Below are 19,512 nucleotides of genomic sequence, written 5' to 3'. Positions count from 1 at the left end.
CTAATACGAGCCAACGACAAAGAGACCAAATAAGCAATCAATCAGAAATCTTTGCTGACATTTTCCCTGCTTCCCACTGGCAGTAAACTTAGCAGCATAGCAACCCCCATTATACATCTATGCCACAAATGTATCTACAGATTCTGATTCTTGCACTTTCTTTATTTGTTGAGCAAAATGATATGTCAAATACCGTACCCGCCTTGCAAACAGCCAAACTCTGCATGAATTTGCCTTCTACGTGAGCAGTCCTGGGTCCAAATACCATTTGAGATATTTAAAATCCATTCAGCTTTTGCTGTAGTCTGCCTGGAGCGCAAGATAGGCGGGGTTTGCACTTTTGCGAAAATTCTATTGGTTCCATTGCACCAGGCAAACTCAATCAAGCCCAGATAAAGTGATGGAAAGGATTTTGAATAGTATTTGAACCCAGGTCTGTTTGTGAGTGAGCTGTGGAGTCTGACCCACTTGTTTTAAAGTGCTTGGTGAGTTCAGGTCTCATGATAGTAGATGAGAAAGGAACAAGGTTGGGCAACAACACAGTTGAGATTGTCATCACAGTATACAGCTGATGTGAGAAAAAACAAAAACAAAGCTACAATATCTAGAGGGAGTCCGGGCAGGGAGGGACAGGGGCTTTTTATAACACAACATAGAAAGGTATGGGAAGTGAGTGACAGTGTTTGTCCCATCTCCTCTGTTTTCAGTCCAGGAATGACACAGTCAAGCACAGTGCTCCCCAACATGTTAGTGGGGAGGGGTGGAGTCTGTCTATCTGAGGGGCGGTGAGGGCTGGCCTGCAGCACTCTGGGTAGTGGAGTCTTTTCTGAGGCCTGCCCGGAAGCACTCCGGGAAACGTCTCAGCCGGGCACCCAGCTCTGGTTGTTGTGGGCTTGCTGAGGACCTGCCAGTCCACTCATGCCCACCCCCACCCCCACGCCCATCCCCATCCCGAACCCCACCCCCTGGGCCAAGGAGCTGTCGAAGTTGAAGTCCATTTCCTCTCCGGAGTCCATGATATCGTGGAGGAGGATGGACTCCACGTCGCAGTCCAAGCTCCCGTGGAAGATATCCAGGTCCAGATCAGCTGGTAGTCTCTCGTGGGGGTGAGGCTGGTGGTATGAGCTACCATGGTAGCTGCCTCCTGTGCCACCTCCCACCATGCCCCGTTGGTGGTGGTACAGTCCACTGCCCATTCCTTGGTGTTGGGGGCTGGGGTAAGTGTTGTGGCAGGGGTGCGAGGGGTGGGGGGCGGTGGCCAGGTGGCAGGAGTCCTGAGGCATCCCCAGCATGCCGGCCGGGTTGGGTGGCAGGGTGGTGGAAGCGGGGAGGTGGGCGTGGGACGGGGGGCTGTAAAGATAGGGGGCTTTGTGGCTGTAGGGCTGGAGGTGGCCAGTGCTGATGCGTGGGGCCAGGGCTGGGGCTGGGGCTTGAGTCGGTGTGTGCGTTGTGTGGTTGCTGTGGTTCTGACTGAGGTTGTGGCCAAGATGAGGAGAGTTGTGGTTGGTCACAGGGTTGAGGTTACGACTCTGAGTACCGTTGTGGCCGTTGTGGCTGTGAGCCGAGTTGTGGTTTGTGTGGCTGCCATTGTGACTGTGTGCTGCATGTCCGTTGTGTCCGGAGTGATGGCTGTGACGGGTGGAGCTCACTCCATTCGTGGAGGGCCCCATCATGGGGTGGGCATCTCTCTCCTGGCCCAGTATTATGTCCTTGGCACAGTACTGCTGTGGAACTCCGGGGCCTCCTGTCAGCAGGCTCTGCAGGGCGTTGGTCCCTGAGTAGGCCCGCATGGTGCCGCCGAAGCTAGCAGGCTTATTCTCCTGGATGGTCTGCATGGGTGAGTGGTGGTGCAGCATGCCCATCCCAGCCTGGCTGTAGACCGCGCCGCAGTACGACCCCTGACCTTTAACCCCAGGGTTGTAATGATAGACCGGGGGAAGTTTGTGGCCTGCCGCTGGGTGAGGATGATGATGGTGGTAGCCTTCCTCCAGGAGCCTCTCCTCCAGGCTGATCGCCCCCGTGAGATTAGCCAGCTGGGGCAATTGCTCTACGGGTGGACAGTGGCCTCCCGCGGCCCCCATGGCCGGGGAACGGGCGCTGGATGAGGGGGAGGGGTAGAGGTGGGGCGAGGCCGAGCAGGAGAGCCCACCTTCCTCTGACTCCTCCAGCTCGACCTCGGCCAGGATGGGCGAGAGGCGCCCGCTCAGGGTCGAAGTAGACGAACTAGCCCGGGAGTGGAGCTCCGTCCAGGCGTCAAACTCTCCTTCCACACCCCCAGCTCCCCCTATGTTGCCTGGGAGAACCTTCCCCGGTGGGCTACCCTGCTCAGGGGAAGCCTGGAGCCCCACTTGAGCCCCAGAACCAATCCCCGGCCTGCCCACCCTCTTGCGGCTGACCCGGCCCTTGCTCTTCAGGTACTTGGTGCTGTTGTCCATGGAGACGGTTCGCCGGCGAGGGGCCTTGCCCATCTTGCCCCCCTCAGGGTTGAGCATCCACCAGGAGGACTTACCCGTGCCTTCGTTCTGCACCCGGATGAAGCGCGTGTGGAGGGACAGGTTGTGTCGGATGGAGTTCTGCAGACATAGATAGAGAGATATATATAGAGAGGGGGGGGGGGGGCAAGAGAGAGAGGGGGGGAGCAAGAGAGAGCGAGAGAGAGAGAGAGTGAGAGAGGGGGCGAGAGAGAAAGAGATTGATTTAGAGTGCACGTTACATTGTTCATCATATTATGTACGGTAAGCATTTTCACCGTTTAACACACTGGATCCCACCGCTGCCACCTAACGTCACACTTTAGCTCTGGGTGAGGACAGCGGGTGACTTTCAGGCCTACGAGTACTGGCCGCCTTTGTGCGTGTCCCAGAACTCCTCATCTGTAGACATCAGCTGAATCAAGTATGCATATGACCCCTTTTCATATGAAACAACTGTCTGTCGGAGAGGAAACTAGAGTGCCAGCGACTTTGACGACGTGCAACCTGCCAATCTGATCCCAAGCCTGCTGCTCCATACTGATGACTGTTTAAAGGTTTATCTCGCACACATTGATGCCACTGGGGAGTGTGTGGATTCCCCTTCCAAGAAGAGCTTCGCTGATCAATATGTACCAGACAGTTTGTGTTTATGCTTATAGAGCCGCTCTACACTCACCATCCTGGGGCCACAAAAGACTTGCTAGTACCTTGTCGGCCCTCTAAACTGTAGACACCAGGGCCCAGTTTGTCTTGAAGTTATCTGTCCATATTTCAACTACCGGATATGATTAAATGCGTAGAGTCAATTAATAGTCCATTCTGTTTTTATCAATTTAATCCTATCCGATAGGCGAAATCCAGATAGATCACTTTGGAAAAAAATGGGCCCATAAATCAATTGCCTGGTAGGTAGTCCACAGGGGTATACTACAAAGCCGGTTAAATGAGTTAGCCAGCTAACTTTGATAAGCAACCCGATAATAACTACCCATTTCTGCATCATTAAGACATCGAAACTAAAATATTTGTTTGTGGTTGTCGAGTCAACTTAGACCATGTCCATTTCAAGGTTATCTTTCAAAAATGTTTTACGTTTTTTTCAGAATGATTAGGTTTGCTGGCTAACTCATTGATCATGCTTTGTGGTATACCCCTCAGTAGTCTACAAAGTGACCCAGTCTCTCTGTAACTCTCCTGCCTATTCACCATCATGGCGTCTACAAACTAGCTACTTGTGCCTTTACCAAACAGTAGGACTCGTGAACATCTATTCTTCACTCTGTAGTCTAAACTGGAGTGAGCCAGACTCTTTGTACAATCTATCAGGTGAGAGTGCCAAAGATTGTCTGAACTGAAGACACTACGTCCACTTTATCTCATGTGAAGTGGAGGGTATTCCTCCCTCCTTCCCTCTGTCTCTTTCCTCACCACTTCTGCCTGGTAGATGTAAACTAATCCCTGGTTCGATGTGCCTGGCTGGGGATTGTGTTTGATGTGGCTGCCACTCTGGCCCAGCACCAGCCATGTGGAGATGGATCGGGAGATTGAGCTAGGAGCTACCAGGGATAACGGATGGAGCCCACCAACCACCTCCTACCCACACAGACTCTCTCTATCGCCTTATTCTCATTCCGTCTCTCGATAACCGTCTCTTTCTCTCCACCTTCTCCCCCTCTCTCTCTTTTATCACTGCTCTCTATCTTTATAGCCTCCTCTTCTCTAAGCGGTCTGCAAACTTGTTGCTTCTCTCCTTTCTTTTCATCCTCTTTCCTCCCTCTCTCCACGTCTCCTGTGTTTGTTAATATACTGCAGTCATTATTTACCGCTGAGAGAAAGATTTCACATTTTCTGTCCATTTCTTTCCTCACATTTCTTTTTTGGAACACTCAAATTCAGTGACAAACTCTCAATAGATGACTCTGTTCATTCCCTTTCTCATTCCAAAAACAATTTGTAGGTGTATTAGACTTTTTCTTCAAGGCCAAGTGAAGGCCAAGTGAACACTGATAAATATTGATTGACAATAGTTGTTCTGTTCTGCTTTTGCTGTAGGCGTTATTCTGAAACTTGAACGGCAAAATGAAACCAAAGCACCTAGTGTGGCTAAAAGCCTTACATTGGCACTATAGTACTATATTCCATTGTTTCAGATTGAGGTACAACGTCCATTGTGTCGCACATCATTTGTATTCACGGGCGAATGGCACAGTCTGAGTACACACAAATCAAATTGTGGAGCACCAACTGAAAAGCGGCGACTGACTGAATGCAGGTGATCTGTGAATGCCTCCCTTCGGTTGTCTCGCTGTGACACCTCGAGCATTGGGTAACCATGGCAACTGTTGGTAAACGTGCAGGAGAGGGAGTATATGATATTGTGGTGGGTAGAGCAGGGAGGCAGAGTAAGGGTAGCGGGGGGGGGGGGGGGGATTGGGGAGATGGTTGTTTGATGCTGCAGCTCTCTCTCTAACTCAAAGCAGTGTTTCTTGCATCTGGGCCATGCCAGTCCGTCGGGGATGCCCGGTCGGCGGTTAGGGGTGGGCGACTACGTGCCTGCGCCGACTACTACCCTTTTCACACTACAGGGCCGACCGGAACTGTACTGTGTTGGCTCACATATTTTCTTTTCACATGGATCTTTTTGGCACAGTTCAAGCAACTATGGTGGATACCCAGCCAGCTCAAACAGCTTGGCTCAGCAAAGTTCGGTCCGGCTTGCTAGTGTAAACAAGGTATACCTGTCTCTCCCACACCAGAACATTACCTTATCAGATCATGACAAATGCTGTCCATCAGGTTAGATGACAGGTTGATTGAAGGCCAAATGAAAATGAACCTCCTTCAATGGGACCAGACCGGTTGAAGCCGCTACCGCGTATGATCTCTGATCTGTTCCAAACGTAGCATGTAGGATCAAAAAAAGTCCCCCGCTATAAGACTTGGGAGAGGGATGAACATCATCCCTATGCCCTCTTTATCTGATGAATCCTGAATCCACCTGCTTAAGAGAGATTTAAGGGATTGGCTGTGTCCCAACTGGCTCCCTATGCTCTATATAATGCACTACTTTTGACCAGGGGCCATAGGGCTCTGTTCAAAAGTGGAGCACTATATAGGGACTGCGGTGCCATTTGGGACACAGCCATTGCGTGGGTAAGTTGGCCATGATGGCATAGTCTGCTAGCTGTTTGCTTCCTGTCTGCCGGCCTTTCTGTTTTGTTTTCAAACCCGGGGTTTATCAGTAGTAGTCATCCTGTTTTGGTGTGGGTTTAGGGACTGAGAATAGCCCTGCCAGGTTACAGGTGTCCCTCCCTGTGTTGGTGTAGCCTAGCCCTGGCCTCTCGCCTAATCTCAGCCTGAGTCAGGGGAAATATGGCCGGCCCATGCCCCACTCACTCACGCCCCTAAAACAGGCAGTCGCAGGCAGCCAGTGCTAATCCCGCTCCATCCTGAGTAATCCCAGACAATCCCGAGCTAATCCTGGAGTTGATTCAGGGGCACTCCCAGCTGGGCGTCTCACACCGTCCACTGTCAGGTCATCGTGTGCACCGCGGGCAGTCCGGATACGGTATGATCCAATGGGAGGCGGAGGATGAGGGGGCAGACTACGGAGATTCCTTTGTTAAGCAACCTGTCCATGTAAGACAATGAGAAGAAAGGCCATGATCTACAAGGCCATGTAAATACAACCACCCTTTCAATTTCCTATCTGACAGAGCTAAGCGGAATGCCTCACTCTGAGTTTGTCCTTGAGGGTGGTTTTTTCCATACTTCTCCCCACAGGCTTACAACAGAATAAAATTGAAAACATTATTCTCTATTAAATATTCATAAAATGTTTCTTCAGCCCCCTGGCTTTCAGGACCAGACAAATGAAGGGAAGCACACAAAAACACACAATGACACGGAACACACATTCCAACCCTTGGTCCGGCAGCGATCTCCTATTGAAATCAGGCCCATTGATACAATACATATATTGTGGAAGGCCAAAATAATAAGGTGATATAGAAAGCTAAGACACAAATGTATTGCCTGATCCCATCCGACTTAAGTAAACAGACTTGCTGTATATCAAAAGTTGTCAAATCAAACTTCTATGGAAATGTACATATCACAGTGGGTTTTTAAACAACAACGGGTTTTCAGTAGCCTTGCACTGTTATTTGTGAAAAGGGCATCTGTCCGATTTATAGAACAATTGTAGCCAGTGGAAGATTGTGTTGCACATATAAATATAATTACTAGAATGGTAAAGCCCCTCAAAAGCACATCAAGTTCACAGAACATTCATGGCTACATTCAATATGGCAGCCGTTTCACCCTTCACATAAGTAACATTGACTTGAATGGGAATTGCCCTTTCTAGTAATTCTATTTCTATGGTGTGGCACTCCGATGGCCCCAGAGAGACAATCGGCTTGAGATCAACTCTCATTAGAGCCCACGATCCTGATACCTGACTTACGTCTTCTTCATTCGCTCTGTACCAAGCCACTCTACCACAGCCTCTTTGCCCGCAGATTAAGTTTAAGACCCATTAACCCGCTCAAATCGGACACGTTCACTCTCTTTCCGACACAGGTGGCCTCAGAGCAACAGAAAGGGATTTTTCCTTTTTCCAAGACTGGGGTACTTGTTCAAAGTCAATCCAATAGAGACTACAAGACTTCCTGTTTTGGATCGACCGAGCTTTTGTTCATGTTCCGAGAATGAACAAAAACAAAACGGAACCAGGTCATGGTAAATAATTCTCTTTCAAACCCTTTAATTTGCCCCTCAGCGTTCTGGCCATTCACATTGATTCCTGCTCAGTCCTCCCTCCACACACCCACTGAGTTTGATTTTTGGAATCTGGAGTAGGCAGTTCAACTTGGAGAATCGATTCAACTTAATAGCCTTCAATGCTAAGGCTTGGCTTTAGACACATCAAGGTCTGCCTGTCTGTAGGAAGATATTATATTGGACTATCCTTGTGAAGGTGATTATGGCTCCCTTTCCAATGCTCTTGCTCGAGGGTACCCCCGTGTGAGTTAGTGTGAGTAGGGTGACCGCGCCCAGTTGCCCAGCCTGGCGCAATGCCAATGTGTGTCCCCTGTGCCGTCACTCCCAGGGTAGCAATCTGCCATTAAGACTGTGGTGAGCGGGGTGGTGGGGGCAATAGACCGTCTGGGTTGGCTTGACTGGCAAGGCGGGCAGCTGGGATAGAGGGGGGTAAGGGGGTGGGAATGTGGAGGTATAGTATGGAGCCCAGTGTGTGAGAACCCTCCAAGCCACACAATGGTCTGCCCTCAAAATGGGGCCCCTCTACCCCCCACATACTCAAAAGAGGGGATAGAAGAAACAGGTCAAACTGTACAGGGCCCGTCTTGTGGAGAGAGGGTGTACTCATTCAAATAGAACCGAGTGACGAGCCCAAAGACAAGAGGGCTCGCATGGGAACGCCAAAAGAAACCACTCACCCGGTTCAAATAACTTAAAAGGGTTGGATGACTGGCATGTTCGTTTTGCAAAGACGAGCGTCTGTCTGGAAGCTGTTTACCGCCATTCGCCATGTACTCATTCGGTGTTTATCAATCCCATTTCATACAGAAAGCAGCCATTATGCTCCTCTGCTGTCTATGGGTATCTCTTCATAGCACACCATTCATTAGATAAGCACAAATCAAGGGGGACCAGGAGAGGCTCTGGCTGTGTTTATTGTGATGGCTGTTTGTGCCTCTGCAGAAGGGGGGTGGGGTGGAGGCTCAAACACAAGCAGTTTTGTTCAGGCAAAGGAATGAGTTTTGTCAGCTAAGCCTGTCTCCAGGCTATTGATGGAAATTAGCACTGGCTAAATATTCGCTTCCCGTGATTGATGTCACAGCTCGGCTTGTCCCCCTTTGAAGGGAAATAAAGAATTTAGAGGCGCATAGATTAATGGGAATCGGGGGGTTGGTGCATTCAGCCTTCTCTGTCTGCAGGGGTGGGGTGGAGTGGAGGGATGGGAGGGCTTCAAGGGGACTGAAGGGCCTAATGGTAGATAAAATATGGCTCTATACGGAACAAAGCAGATACAGCACGCTATCCCAAGTGGCACAGGTACAGACAGGAACACAGATCTTGTTGCCTGCGAAGGAAGCCCAAAGTCAGGCGATAATTCAAATCCCTTTAGAGAAGGAGAGCCTACTTTAAGGAGAGACAGATGGGCAGATGGACGAGCCTGATTTCTGGACTGCGCCCAAATTGGAACAATTCAAAAAACGAAGACCTCTTACTAGGAGTTGAAAAACTAACTTAGCCGCCACATGCCACAGGGGCGGCTGGTAGCCTTAGGGTTAAGAGCGTTGGGCCAGTAACCGAAAGGCCTATGTGAAAAATCTGGTGATGTGCCCTTGAGCAAGGCACTTAACCCTAATTACTCCTATAAGTCGCTCTGGGGAAGATCATCGGATGAATGACAAAAAAAAGTTGTCATGTGTAATGCCATTCTCATTGCCATGGTCCAATGTATGTCCATAGTCACGGAACTATCAAGTAGGTCTAGTTGTGTAGTCACGGCAAGCCCTATCAGAAACCTAGGCTAGGAACCAGGCTGAGCTACATTGCAGACCATTGGCTACTATCTGTACCTAAGACATAGGCATGTTCCCCCTCTTACGACAATGCAAATCAATTTCAGAATTGCTATATCATCCCACACACCCCTCAGTGCCATTCCAAAGGGGAAAGAGGGAAAGTCAATTGAGAGTTTGAGCTGCCATGTGCCATGGTGCCCACAGTCAGGAAGTCTGTGGGGAGATGGTGTAATGGAATTGATGGGGGATTCCTGCTTGGCTGTGTTCTAATTGCAGCCAGTCCCTGGCAAATCACTGCCTGTATACTTCTATAAGCACCAAGGGGGATGGTTAGCGGTCGGGTGTGGAACTGTGGATCAAGGGCTGCACGAGCTAAAAATAGCCGCTAACAGATTAGCAGACCATCTGAGACCAGGATAGGGGATCGGAAAATCCACCACGGCAGGGCGGTCTTGGCGGCTTTCCAGTTGGTCGGCGTGAGGGGGACACGACATCTATGACACCCACGCGACGAAAGCCTCCGCCTGGGCTCGTAATCACGTCTGACGCCCACGCCAAACGTGGGTAAGACCTGAGCCAGGGAGGGCACAAGGTGGGCACGTGCAAGAGGGTATGGTTTTCCACAGGGGCTATGGGAGTTCGGCTTCGCTTTCCCCATGTGAGGGTTCACAAAACAGGTGTAGTGGTTGGGCCACCTGTGGGGCCTGCTCACAGCTCACACTTCAACTAAAGTCTGGGGATCCATCAGACGCACATTTTCCACAGGGCCTGCCATCATGCTGTCATGCATACAGCTTTTTGTTTGTATATGTGTGTGTGTGTGTGTGTGTGTGTGTGTGTGTGTGTGTGTGTGTGTGTGTGTGTGTGTGTGTGTGTGTGTGTATGTGTGTGTGTGTGTGTGTGTGTGTGTGTGTGTGTGTGTGTGTGTGTGTGTGTGTGTGTGTGTGTGTGTCTATTTGTGTGTGCTTGAGTCAGGTCTTTTAACGGCCCACAGGCGGAGTGTGGATTTGATTATATTGAAACCACCCTCTGCCACAAAGAAACAGATGATGCAACGATGGAATCAATGCCGATGCCATTCTCTCCTCCTCTCACTCTACAACATAATCTCCTTCATAATAATAACAATCTCATTTCCCGCATTCTAAAGGTCAGCACACACCTCTGATCAGACTTTAATAAACATCATTTCTCAGGGTTTCATTTCATATCAGCAGAGCAGGGAACTCATTTGGCAGCGGTTGCCTTATGGTATGCAAAATTCATAGAATAGTCCCCTTTTAATTGCTTGCAATTTCATAGCGCAGAGACTAATGATCATCGCAATCAGATGGAAGCGTCCAAAGATTCAGAAAGACACGCACGCAGACATGCACGGATGCATCTTAAGCAGGCAGGCACGCACACACGCACACACAGTAGGGTATCCATCATGACTTGTGAGGTGCAGATGATGTGAAGACCGAAACTCAGGCATGTCTACACGTATATCACATGCATCAGTCACGCAATAACACACAGCTTCTCCCTCACACGTTCATCTTCTCACATGTACTGGCAAACAAAATAGACACATAGGCCTCGCACACACTCTCTCTCTCTCTCTCTCTCACTCACTCACTCACACACACACTCACAAAGAGCCTGGCACAGTGGGCACGCTCATTACCGCAATGCCAAGCTACTAGTTGCTAAGGAGACCTGTGGGAGAGGGAGGCTCCTTGTTGCCATAGCAGCCAGCCTGCTCCCTGCCAACTATCCCCAGAGGGAAAGGCAGCTAAGGAGAGAGGTGGGGGGGGGGTGAAGTATGGAGAGGTAGAGGGCACCCGTCTAATAGGGGAGAGGTGTTGGGGAACTTCATTAAACGCCCTGTGCAGCACACCAACCACTGCTCCTCAACAATATACACCACATGCTATACACACTTATTCAGAGATGCAGAAAGCTACACCCACCTATGATGTACGCCTACACATGACATTGAAAAAGGTAAGTGTATATGTGGAATCTTAGGTCAAGAAAAGGCAGCTACAGAAGGAACGAGGGAAGAGAGAACAAAAGAGAATCAAAGAGGGTCTTGAATTTTGGTGTGAATGGAGAACGTTGGGGGATCTTAACTATGGCGGCGTTTGTTAACCATGGAGCCATCTTGAGACATTCCTTTATGTAAACTAATTGTTACCGCTGTCTCTTTGAGCCAATATGGCCATCCAGTGACAGCCGCCGGGTGATTGGTTTCGTGTGACATCACTCCGAGCCCATACAGAAACACAAAATAATGACGGCCAATGTCTCTCCCCTCGAATCTAAAACCAGTAGTAACCACCAACTTCACTGACCGTTATATCTAATATTCCCACACCCCAAAAACATTGCTGCCGAGGAGGACTCGTTAGCTAGTCACCTCAGCCGTTTTCTTATGAAACTAGCTAACATTGGCTAGACTGCGTCCAGACTCGGGAGTTCACCGGGCACATAGACAGGTCACATAGGCTTCAGGAGACAGCTGGTTAGATATGCTTCCACCATGGACAACAACAACTGGCTACTAGTTCGTTTTCACCTAAAGTTGTTAATCTCATAGTTAGTTTATCCACTGACCACTGCATTTAGGAGGATAGCGAAATTACTGAAATGTAGCTAGCTCACCAACTAATCATGGATTTCCTATTCTTTGATAGATTTGGGTCAACTTGCTCATATCAAGCAGCAGACAGTTTGTGTAAAGGTAAAAATAACAATTAGTGGACTCGTTTTTGTGAATGACAAGACAGTGAAACTAAAATAGATGGGTGAGTCTTCAATTTATTTCACAATTAATGAAGTTGGGTTTCCCAAGTCATTCAGTGCTTACTGCTTAGGCCGGCGACCAAGCTAAACAGACAGCTCTGCAGCGCATCTGTGTGACATCACACACCCAAGAAGGCTCAACCAATCACCCAACGCAACTCATGAACATGAATGAACTTTGCCTCCGGCTATCCCACGAAAGGAAATGTCCAGTGAGCCCATTCCATCCACTTCCTGGAAATTCAGTCCATGAGAATGAACAAACAATGAATGATTTCAACTTCACATACAGCTAAGCTGCATATCCAACCATACAGTACAACGGCTCAATGGGAACCTACCACACAACATACTCAAGGAAACATACTATAGCAGCATTCCTTCACAAAAACAAAAGCCCATAGTGTAGAGTAAGAGAGTGCTCATTCAGGACTTACTCATCCCTCAAGAGAGGCCTCCGAGATTGCTTAAACGGAGTACAGAGAGTGATATAGCGAAGTGATAATGCTGAGTTCATAGGTCAAGGTACCTTGCCTTTAACACTGAAGTGCATACACATACAGTAAGAGTGCCTTTCGTAGTGGAAAATGTATGAACCATGTTGCTGCCATGGAAATGAAATGGATTCTAGTTCTATGGTTGCTTGACCCTCAAGATTGGAAGTGCCAACCTACTGTATGAATGAGGAGCTTTATTGCCTAGTTTGATTCTCAATGGGGGGTGGCGGTGGTGAAGGGCACAGAACACACTGTCTGCTGGGGTAACTTGTCTCACTGTCTAGACTAATGAGAGAAGGAGAGATACCCCTCTGAGTTAGGAGGAAAAGTGGAATGGGAGGGATTTCACCCCTCCTCCTCTGCCTTCTGCCTCCATTTCCCGAAACAAAAAGAGCCCAATTAAGTCAGTTTGAGTTAGGGTCTGGTGGTGTGTGTCTGTACATTTGTCTGTGAGTGTATGAGAGGAAAACAAGAGGGGAGGGGGGGGGGGTCGTTCTCTCAATCTCTTACTCGCGTGGGAGAGAGAATGGGAGAGCAGCCAACCACAGAGAGAGAGAGAGAGAGAGAGAGAGAGAGAGAGAGAGAGAGAGAGAGAAACGCACTACTCTACAACATAAGCGGGGAAAAACTTGCTCTCAGCTCCTCGATGGGAGACGCTGAAATATTAATCAGTATGCTCCGGTCACAGACTCCTCTGAATGCAATCGCTTCAAACCCCTTCCCTCCCTAATGAGTGGCTATGAGTGGGTTCATGAATGGCTAATGGACACAGATGGGGGGGGGGGGGGCTGATGGCAGGATAGATAGCGATGGGGGGGGGGTGCAGTATTGGTGGGGGGGGGGGGGGGGGGGTGTAGAGACATGCCGTGACCTTTTAAGAGGCTCCTGAAAACTTCATTACGACTATCCCCACTGTTCCTCTTCTTGTTCCCTCAATCTTTCTTTCTCCCTCTCTATTTCTCATTCTCTGTCTCTCCCTCTGTTTCCTTCCTCTCTCGTTCTCTCCCTGTTTCCTTCCTTTCTCTGTCTCTCCATCTATGTCTCTCCACCGCTCTCTCATCCATCTACCTTGCGCTCTCCCTGTTGGTGCGTGCTGACTGATAACCCTCTTACCCACACAACCCCTCAGAGCTATACTGTACACTGAAGTTTCAGTTCTAGGGCTATTTAAGGGCACTACACCAAACTACACACTTATGCTTTAATGAATGCACACAGCGTTCATGTCAAAATGAACATACTGTACATGCAGGCAAACGTATAAATAACCTACCAACATTAAAACTGCAATAGTCTGGGCCTCCCGGGTGGTGCAGTGGTCTAGGGCACTGCATCGCAGCTGTGCCACCAGAGACTCTGGGTTCGCGCTCAGGCTCTGTCGCAGCCGGCCGCGCCCGGGAGGTCTGTGGGGTGACACACAATTGGCCTAGCGTTGTCCGGGTGAGGCCAGTAGGGATATCCTTGTCTCATCGCGCTCTAGCGACTCCTGTGGCGGGCAGGAGTCGCTAGAGCGCGCTAACCAAGGTCGCCAGGTGCACGGTGTTTCCTCCGACACATTGGTGCGGCTGGCTTCCGGGTTGGATGCGCGCTGTGTTAAGAAGCAGTGTGGCTTGGTTGGGTTGTGTTTCAAAGGATGTGTGGCTTTCAACCTTCGTCTCTCCCAAGCCCGTACGGGAGTTGTAGCGATGAGACAAGATAGTAACTACTAACAATTGAATACCACGAAAAAGGGGTACTTTTTTTTTTTTTTTTATGCAACTGCTGTAGTCTGAATATTGTCTCCAAAACCCTTACAAAGAAATGCCTCATATAGAATGTAAACATAGAAATGTTTCATGTAGAATGTATCAGCTGTAGGGCTGTAAAGAAAACCACACAGGCCAGACAGTAGTAGCCCGAGAGTATCTGAAAGTGATGCAGTGTTACTTCAAGAGAGTCTCTCAGTAGAAAACCAATGCACTATTTCAGCCTTGTTGATTGGATTCGTAAAACCAAATGGGTAATAGATTTGGGACATACCCCCACATTGAAGACACGGGTCGCACGGGTCTCTGAGAAGTTTATGCACAAGTTTATGCACAATCCCCGATTCATTGAGAAGAGACAAAATAAATGGAAACGGTAAAGCAAAAGTGAAAACATTTCAATTCAGTGGATTTTCGAGGCTGTGAACCGTGCAGGAACGTTTTGAAAGTAGGACCACTTCAACTACTATTGGAACCTTAACTCACCCTAACATTCTCCTCAACTCAAAGTGTACGAGACGCAATCTGCAGCACCTGAATGTATCACCTTTTTTGTTTGTGAAGTCGAGAGGGGATTAGTGAGCAGAAGAATGAAAAATGTGGGTTACTTCGTCTTCCCAGGACCCTCTGTTACCATAGAGGCCGTGTCTGGATTAGGAGCGGCTGGAGCTGCCAGCGTGCTGACGCAGATGCACACACTCCCCTGCTTAATCCACTCGCTAATTGGAGGAGTGGGCTCCTATTGGGCTTATGACCTAATTCTTGACCTAACCTCTCCCTCTCGGCAGCAGTTATGGCTGGGCGGGCCTACCGGATTACAGTTCGAGCGGGGAAATGAGACCTGGTTCATAAGGGGCGTATAGGTCTATGTCAGATTGTATGAGGCTGTATGAGACTGTACGGATGAATGGGGTCATGCTGCACGGGGACGTACGGTCTATTTATGGGTCTGGGTAGGGACGTATGGTCTATCTATGGGTCTGGGTAGGGATGTACGGTCTATCTATGGGTCTGGGTAAAGCTGTATGGGATTGCACGAGGCAGGCCGGATTGGGGCAGGAAAATGAGACCTGGTTCACAGGGCTGTATGGGCTTATGCTGCACTGAGACATATGTATGGGGCTGTAGTAGGATGTATGGGGTCGTACTGCCCGAGGGCATACGGGGCTGTGTAGGGGAGTGTGGCGGGGTGGCCGCATAGGTCAATGGGGATTATAGAGTCAGACTACAGTCATACACGGGTCGCTATAAGGAATATAGGATATATATTGTATTGCCTCCTCTACAGAGGGATGAAAGCACCATTATGTATATTAGTACTGTTGAATGTGCTTGTATGCATGTGTGTGTGTGTGTGTGTGTGTGCGTGCGTGTGTGTGTGTGTGTCGCCGCTTCTCAGAGAAGGGGCCTGCAGAGTTTCCGCCTGAGTGGTACTGTCAGTGGGTATCACTCAGCCCGGCTGTGTGGCAAGACGCGTGGATCATTAGCAGAGACGGAGAGAGAGAGAGAAGGAACGGAACGCAGGAGAGAAAGAAGGCAGAGAGAGACTGAGTCGGGCAACGCGTCTTAATATCCGTCTTGAGAGCATTATACAGCGGCGCTGCACTCTCCTCTCAGTCACGTAATCAACCCACCGTAAAAGCAGAGACTCAGCCCCCCCCCTTATCTCCTCTGTCACTCTCTCTCTCTCCCCCTCCACCCCCCCTTCCCCAGTCTCTTATTCACTCTCTCCACATCTCTTTCCTCCTCGTTCACACCGTTCATTCACTTCATCTTCATTATCTCTTTGAATCTCTCCCTTGCTCCAAATCTATCGCTCCCACTTTCTCCTGATTGCTTGCACGTCATTTTTTTCTTCCCTCGTTCCAATCTCCCCATGTTCTCCAACCCTGTAGCCTTCGCGTTCATTTCCTCTCTTTTCCCTCTCTCCATCAGTGTCACTTGCCTGCACTCTGGTCCACGGCGCTACGTAGCTACTGCTCTATGTCTTCAGACACATGCATAGACACAGACCGACACACGGACACACACGCACACGCACACACACACACACACACACACACACACACACACACACACACACACACACACACACGTCTCTACTACGCACTCTTTCATTCCTCAACTGTTTTCCCAATGTTCTCCTTCCTTCGCTCTGGGGCTATGCCCAGTGCAGAAATGCCCGACGCTAAATGTTGAAAACAACATGGATGACATTTACTAGGATAATGGTAAACATTTGCCTGTATCCTTCTACATAGTTGGGTCGTGTCCAAAAGGAAGAAAATAGACTGAAACAGGTAAGGACTACATGGAGTTCTACAACAAGAAACACTCATTTACGTTTTCTGTTGCAAAATGTTTGGAAACATTTTCCGTAGCATGTCATATGGAACACTACCCGGGATTCATACAAGCACGGCACCAATTGTCCCCCATGCAATGGTGGCTTGCTTGCTTAGCAGGTTGAATAATTTCTTAGCGTACATCTGTTGGTGGTAGTGTTAGCATTTTAACACCCAAACAGATGATGAGATGCTGCATTTGTCCCTATGAAACTTTTGCGAGACCGGCACAGAGCTGCCTAGCGTAGCCCAGCATTAGCCCCACTAACACAGGAGCATAGTGAGGCTAAGTGATGCAATCTGGCCTGATGCCAATAGCGTTCTGAAACATACTCAAGCCTCAGATGACATGCAGACAGAAAATGAGACGCATGTACGCCCACTCGCTGCTTGGGGAACCACGTGACTGCACAGGTGCAAATGGGGCTGGGTGGATAGAGGACAGAGAGTTTCGGCAAGTAGGCTACAAGACTGAACAGTGTATTTGAGGGATGACTGAGACAAAGATGGAATGATAAGAGTGGCTAGCGACGGAGTGTGAAAAGGTGGCTAGTTGAAGCAGCCTAGACGCCTCATGTACAAAAGACAGGCAATCACATTGAGACTGCACACACTCCCCTCCAAACATACACACACACACATCTGTCAACACTGCAAGCTCTCAACCATGTTTCAGCTGTCAATCCCCCCCTCACTTCCCCTCTCTTGCCCGAGAGTGACGGCATCTGATCACCCCCCTTTCCCCATTCTCTTGTCAGCGTGTCACTCAGGCCTTCTAGGTCCCACCTTCCCACCTACAAGTTCATCCCACCAGCCACCATCCTAGCCTGCTCTCCCGATCGACACACACACACACACGAGTAACTCAACCCAACAACCTCTCCCTTATGACAAACGTACATTCATAACATTCAGACACACACACACACACACACACACACACACACCTCTCTTCTACACCACTGATTTATTTGCCTCCCAGTTGGTCCGTCTGCATGGATCACTTGTAAGGATTTTAGAAAATACTTTTGCTAAGCTGATTGCTAAGGGGGGGACAAATTAACGTCACACAACTGCATAAAACCTTCTTGGGTCACGGTCTCCCTTATGTAATAGTGTGTGTCTGAGTTCCCGAAATACCACTCCCCCACACACACAGCCCCCGCCTCACCCCATTCACCCATTCTGTTCTAATTGAGGGATCTTTTTTCGGAAGCTGTTATTGCTCTCATTTAATTATTTATTTTGTCAGGAAGCACTGAGCAATCTGGTGGGATAAGAGAGGTTGTGCGTGCGTGTGTGTGTGTGTGTGTGTGTGTGTGTGTGTGTGTGTGTGTGTGTGTGTGTGTGTGTGTGTGTGTGTGTGTGTGTGTGTGTGTGTGTGTGTGTGTGTGTGTGTGTGTGTGTGTGTGTGTGTGTGTGTGTGTGTGTGTGTGTGTGTGTGTGTGTGTGTGTGTGTGTGTGTGTGTGTGTGTGTGTGTGTGTGTGTGTGTGTGTGTGTGTGTGTGTGTGTGTGTGTGTGTGTGTGTGTGTGTGTGTGTGTGTGTGTGTGTGTGTGTGTGTGTGTGTGTGTGTGTGTGTGTGTGTGTGTGTGTGTGTGTGTGTGTGTGTGTGTGTGTGTGTGTGTGTGTGTGTGTGTGTGTGTGTGTGTGTGTGTGTGTGTGTGTGTGTGTGTGTGTGTGTGTGTGTGTGTGTGTGTGTGTGTGTGTGTGTGTGTGTGTGTGTGTGTGTGTGTGTGTGTGTGTGTGTGTGTGTGTGTGTGTGTGTGTGTGTGTGTGTGTGTGTGTGTGTGTGTGTGTGTGTGTGTGTGTGTGTGTGTGTGTGTGTGTGTGTGTGTGTGTGTGTGTGTGTGTGTGTGTGTGTGTGTGTGTGTGTGTGTGTGTGTGTGTGTTTTGTTTTACAGTGACTGAGTCTAGACCAGTGAGTCTAGACCAGAGTAGAACTTGAGTGAAATGAGGTATATGTGTAGGGAAGACGGGTCTTTGTGTGCCTGTGGTTTTTTTATTTGCACGAAAGTAGGCTATATACTGTGTGAATTTTACAGTGAATATGTGATTTTGTGGATGTGTGCTTGTGTGTGTGTGTGTGTGTGTGTGTGTGTGTGTGTGTGTGTGTGTGTGTGTGTGTGTGTGTATGAGTGTTTTCTTAACTATCCTTGTGGGTACCAGAAGTCCTCATAAGGATAGTAAAACAAGGAAAATTCAGACAAGTGGGGACATTATGCCGGTTAGGGTTCGAATTAGGTTTAGGGGTTACGGTTAGGTTTACGGTTAGGGGTTTGGGGTTAAGGTTAGACATAGGGTTAAGGTTAGGGTTATGGTTAGGTTAAGGTTAGATTTAGGGTTAGGGAAAATAGGATTTTAGATGGGAAGCAATTCTTTGGTCCCCACAAGGATAGCAATACAAAACTGTGTGTGTGTCTGACTGTATGCATTTCTGAGGGCAGTGGAAGTGCACTAATGGACGCACACTTGAGCTGAAGTGCGCAGAGTAGCTGAAGTGCAGCCAAGTCTGGCTTCCAGTCCTGCTTGGAAGCTCTAATCCACTCATCCTCATCTCCCTCTCCTTCTCTGTCTCTCCGTCTGCGCACTCTCTCACACACACACACACACACACACACACACACACACACACACACACACACACGTCTGTTCTCTCTCTCTCTCTCCTGAATCCTCTCCCAAATGACAAAAGATCATGGATCCATATGCCAACCCTGACCTATCTATCCCCTCTTCCCTGTCCTCTGCAAGGCGATGGAGAGAACAATGGAAAGGAGGACAACACGGAACAAGCAGTGACCTTTACCATACTCTCACTGCCTCAGGACACAGCTAAAGAACCCTTTATGGTTATTTCCCGGATACATCAGACTGGATGTGGTCACGGGCGACTATAGCAACTATAGGCCGCGAACACACAATGGAAAACGTCAGTCAGAGACAACTCTAAGACTGGCATTTACGGAGAAGAAAAGCGAGGCGTTTATCATGTTAGTTGTAGTAATAAAAGAATGACTGAAGGAGAGAAAGAAGGGGAGATGAAACAGAACATCAAAAGAGGATGAAAGGGAGAGGGAATAAATGAGCGAGGGATGGGGAAAT

The 19,512-nt window shown here is 48.9% G+C and overlaps 1 protein-coding gene across 1 annotated transcript in view; it reads right to left on the bottom strand.

Moving 5' to 3' along the window:
- Positions 1-210: 210 nt before the first annotated feature.
- Positions 211-19,512, bottom strand: part of LOC109910250 (forkhead box protein O3-like) — a 35,457-nt gene continuing 16,155 nt past the window's right edge. The window contains exon 2 of the mRNA XM_020509386.2: positions 211-2,573. Within this exon, the coding sequence (XP_020364975.1) occupies positions 861-2,573 (1,713 nt within the window). The 3' untranslated portion in view covers positions 211-860. The remainder of the gene's footprint in view (positions 2,574-19,512) is intronic.

Source organism: Oncorhynchus kisutch, linkage group LG2 (assembly GCF_002021735.2).
Source record: "Oncorhynchus kisutch isolate 150728-3 linkage group LG2, Okis_V2, whole genome shotgun sequence".
Classification (NCBI taxonomy): domain Eukaryota; kingdom Metazoa; phylum Chordata; class Actinopteri; order Salmoniformes; family Salmonidae; genus Oncorhynchus; species Oncorhynchus kisutch.
This window is presented reverse-complemented; position numbering and strand designations above follow the sequence as displayed.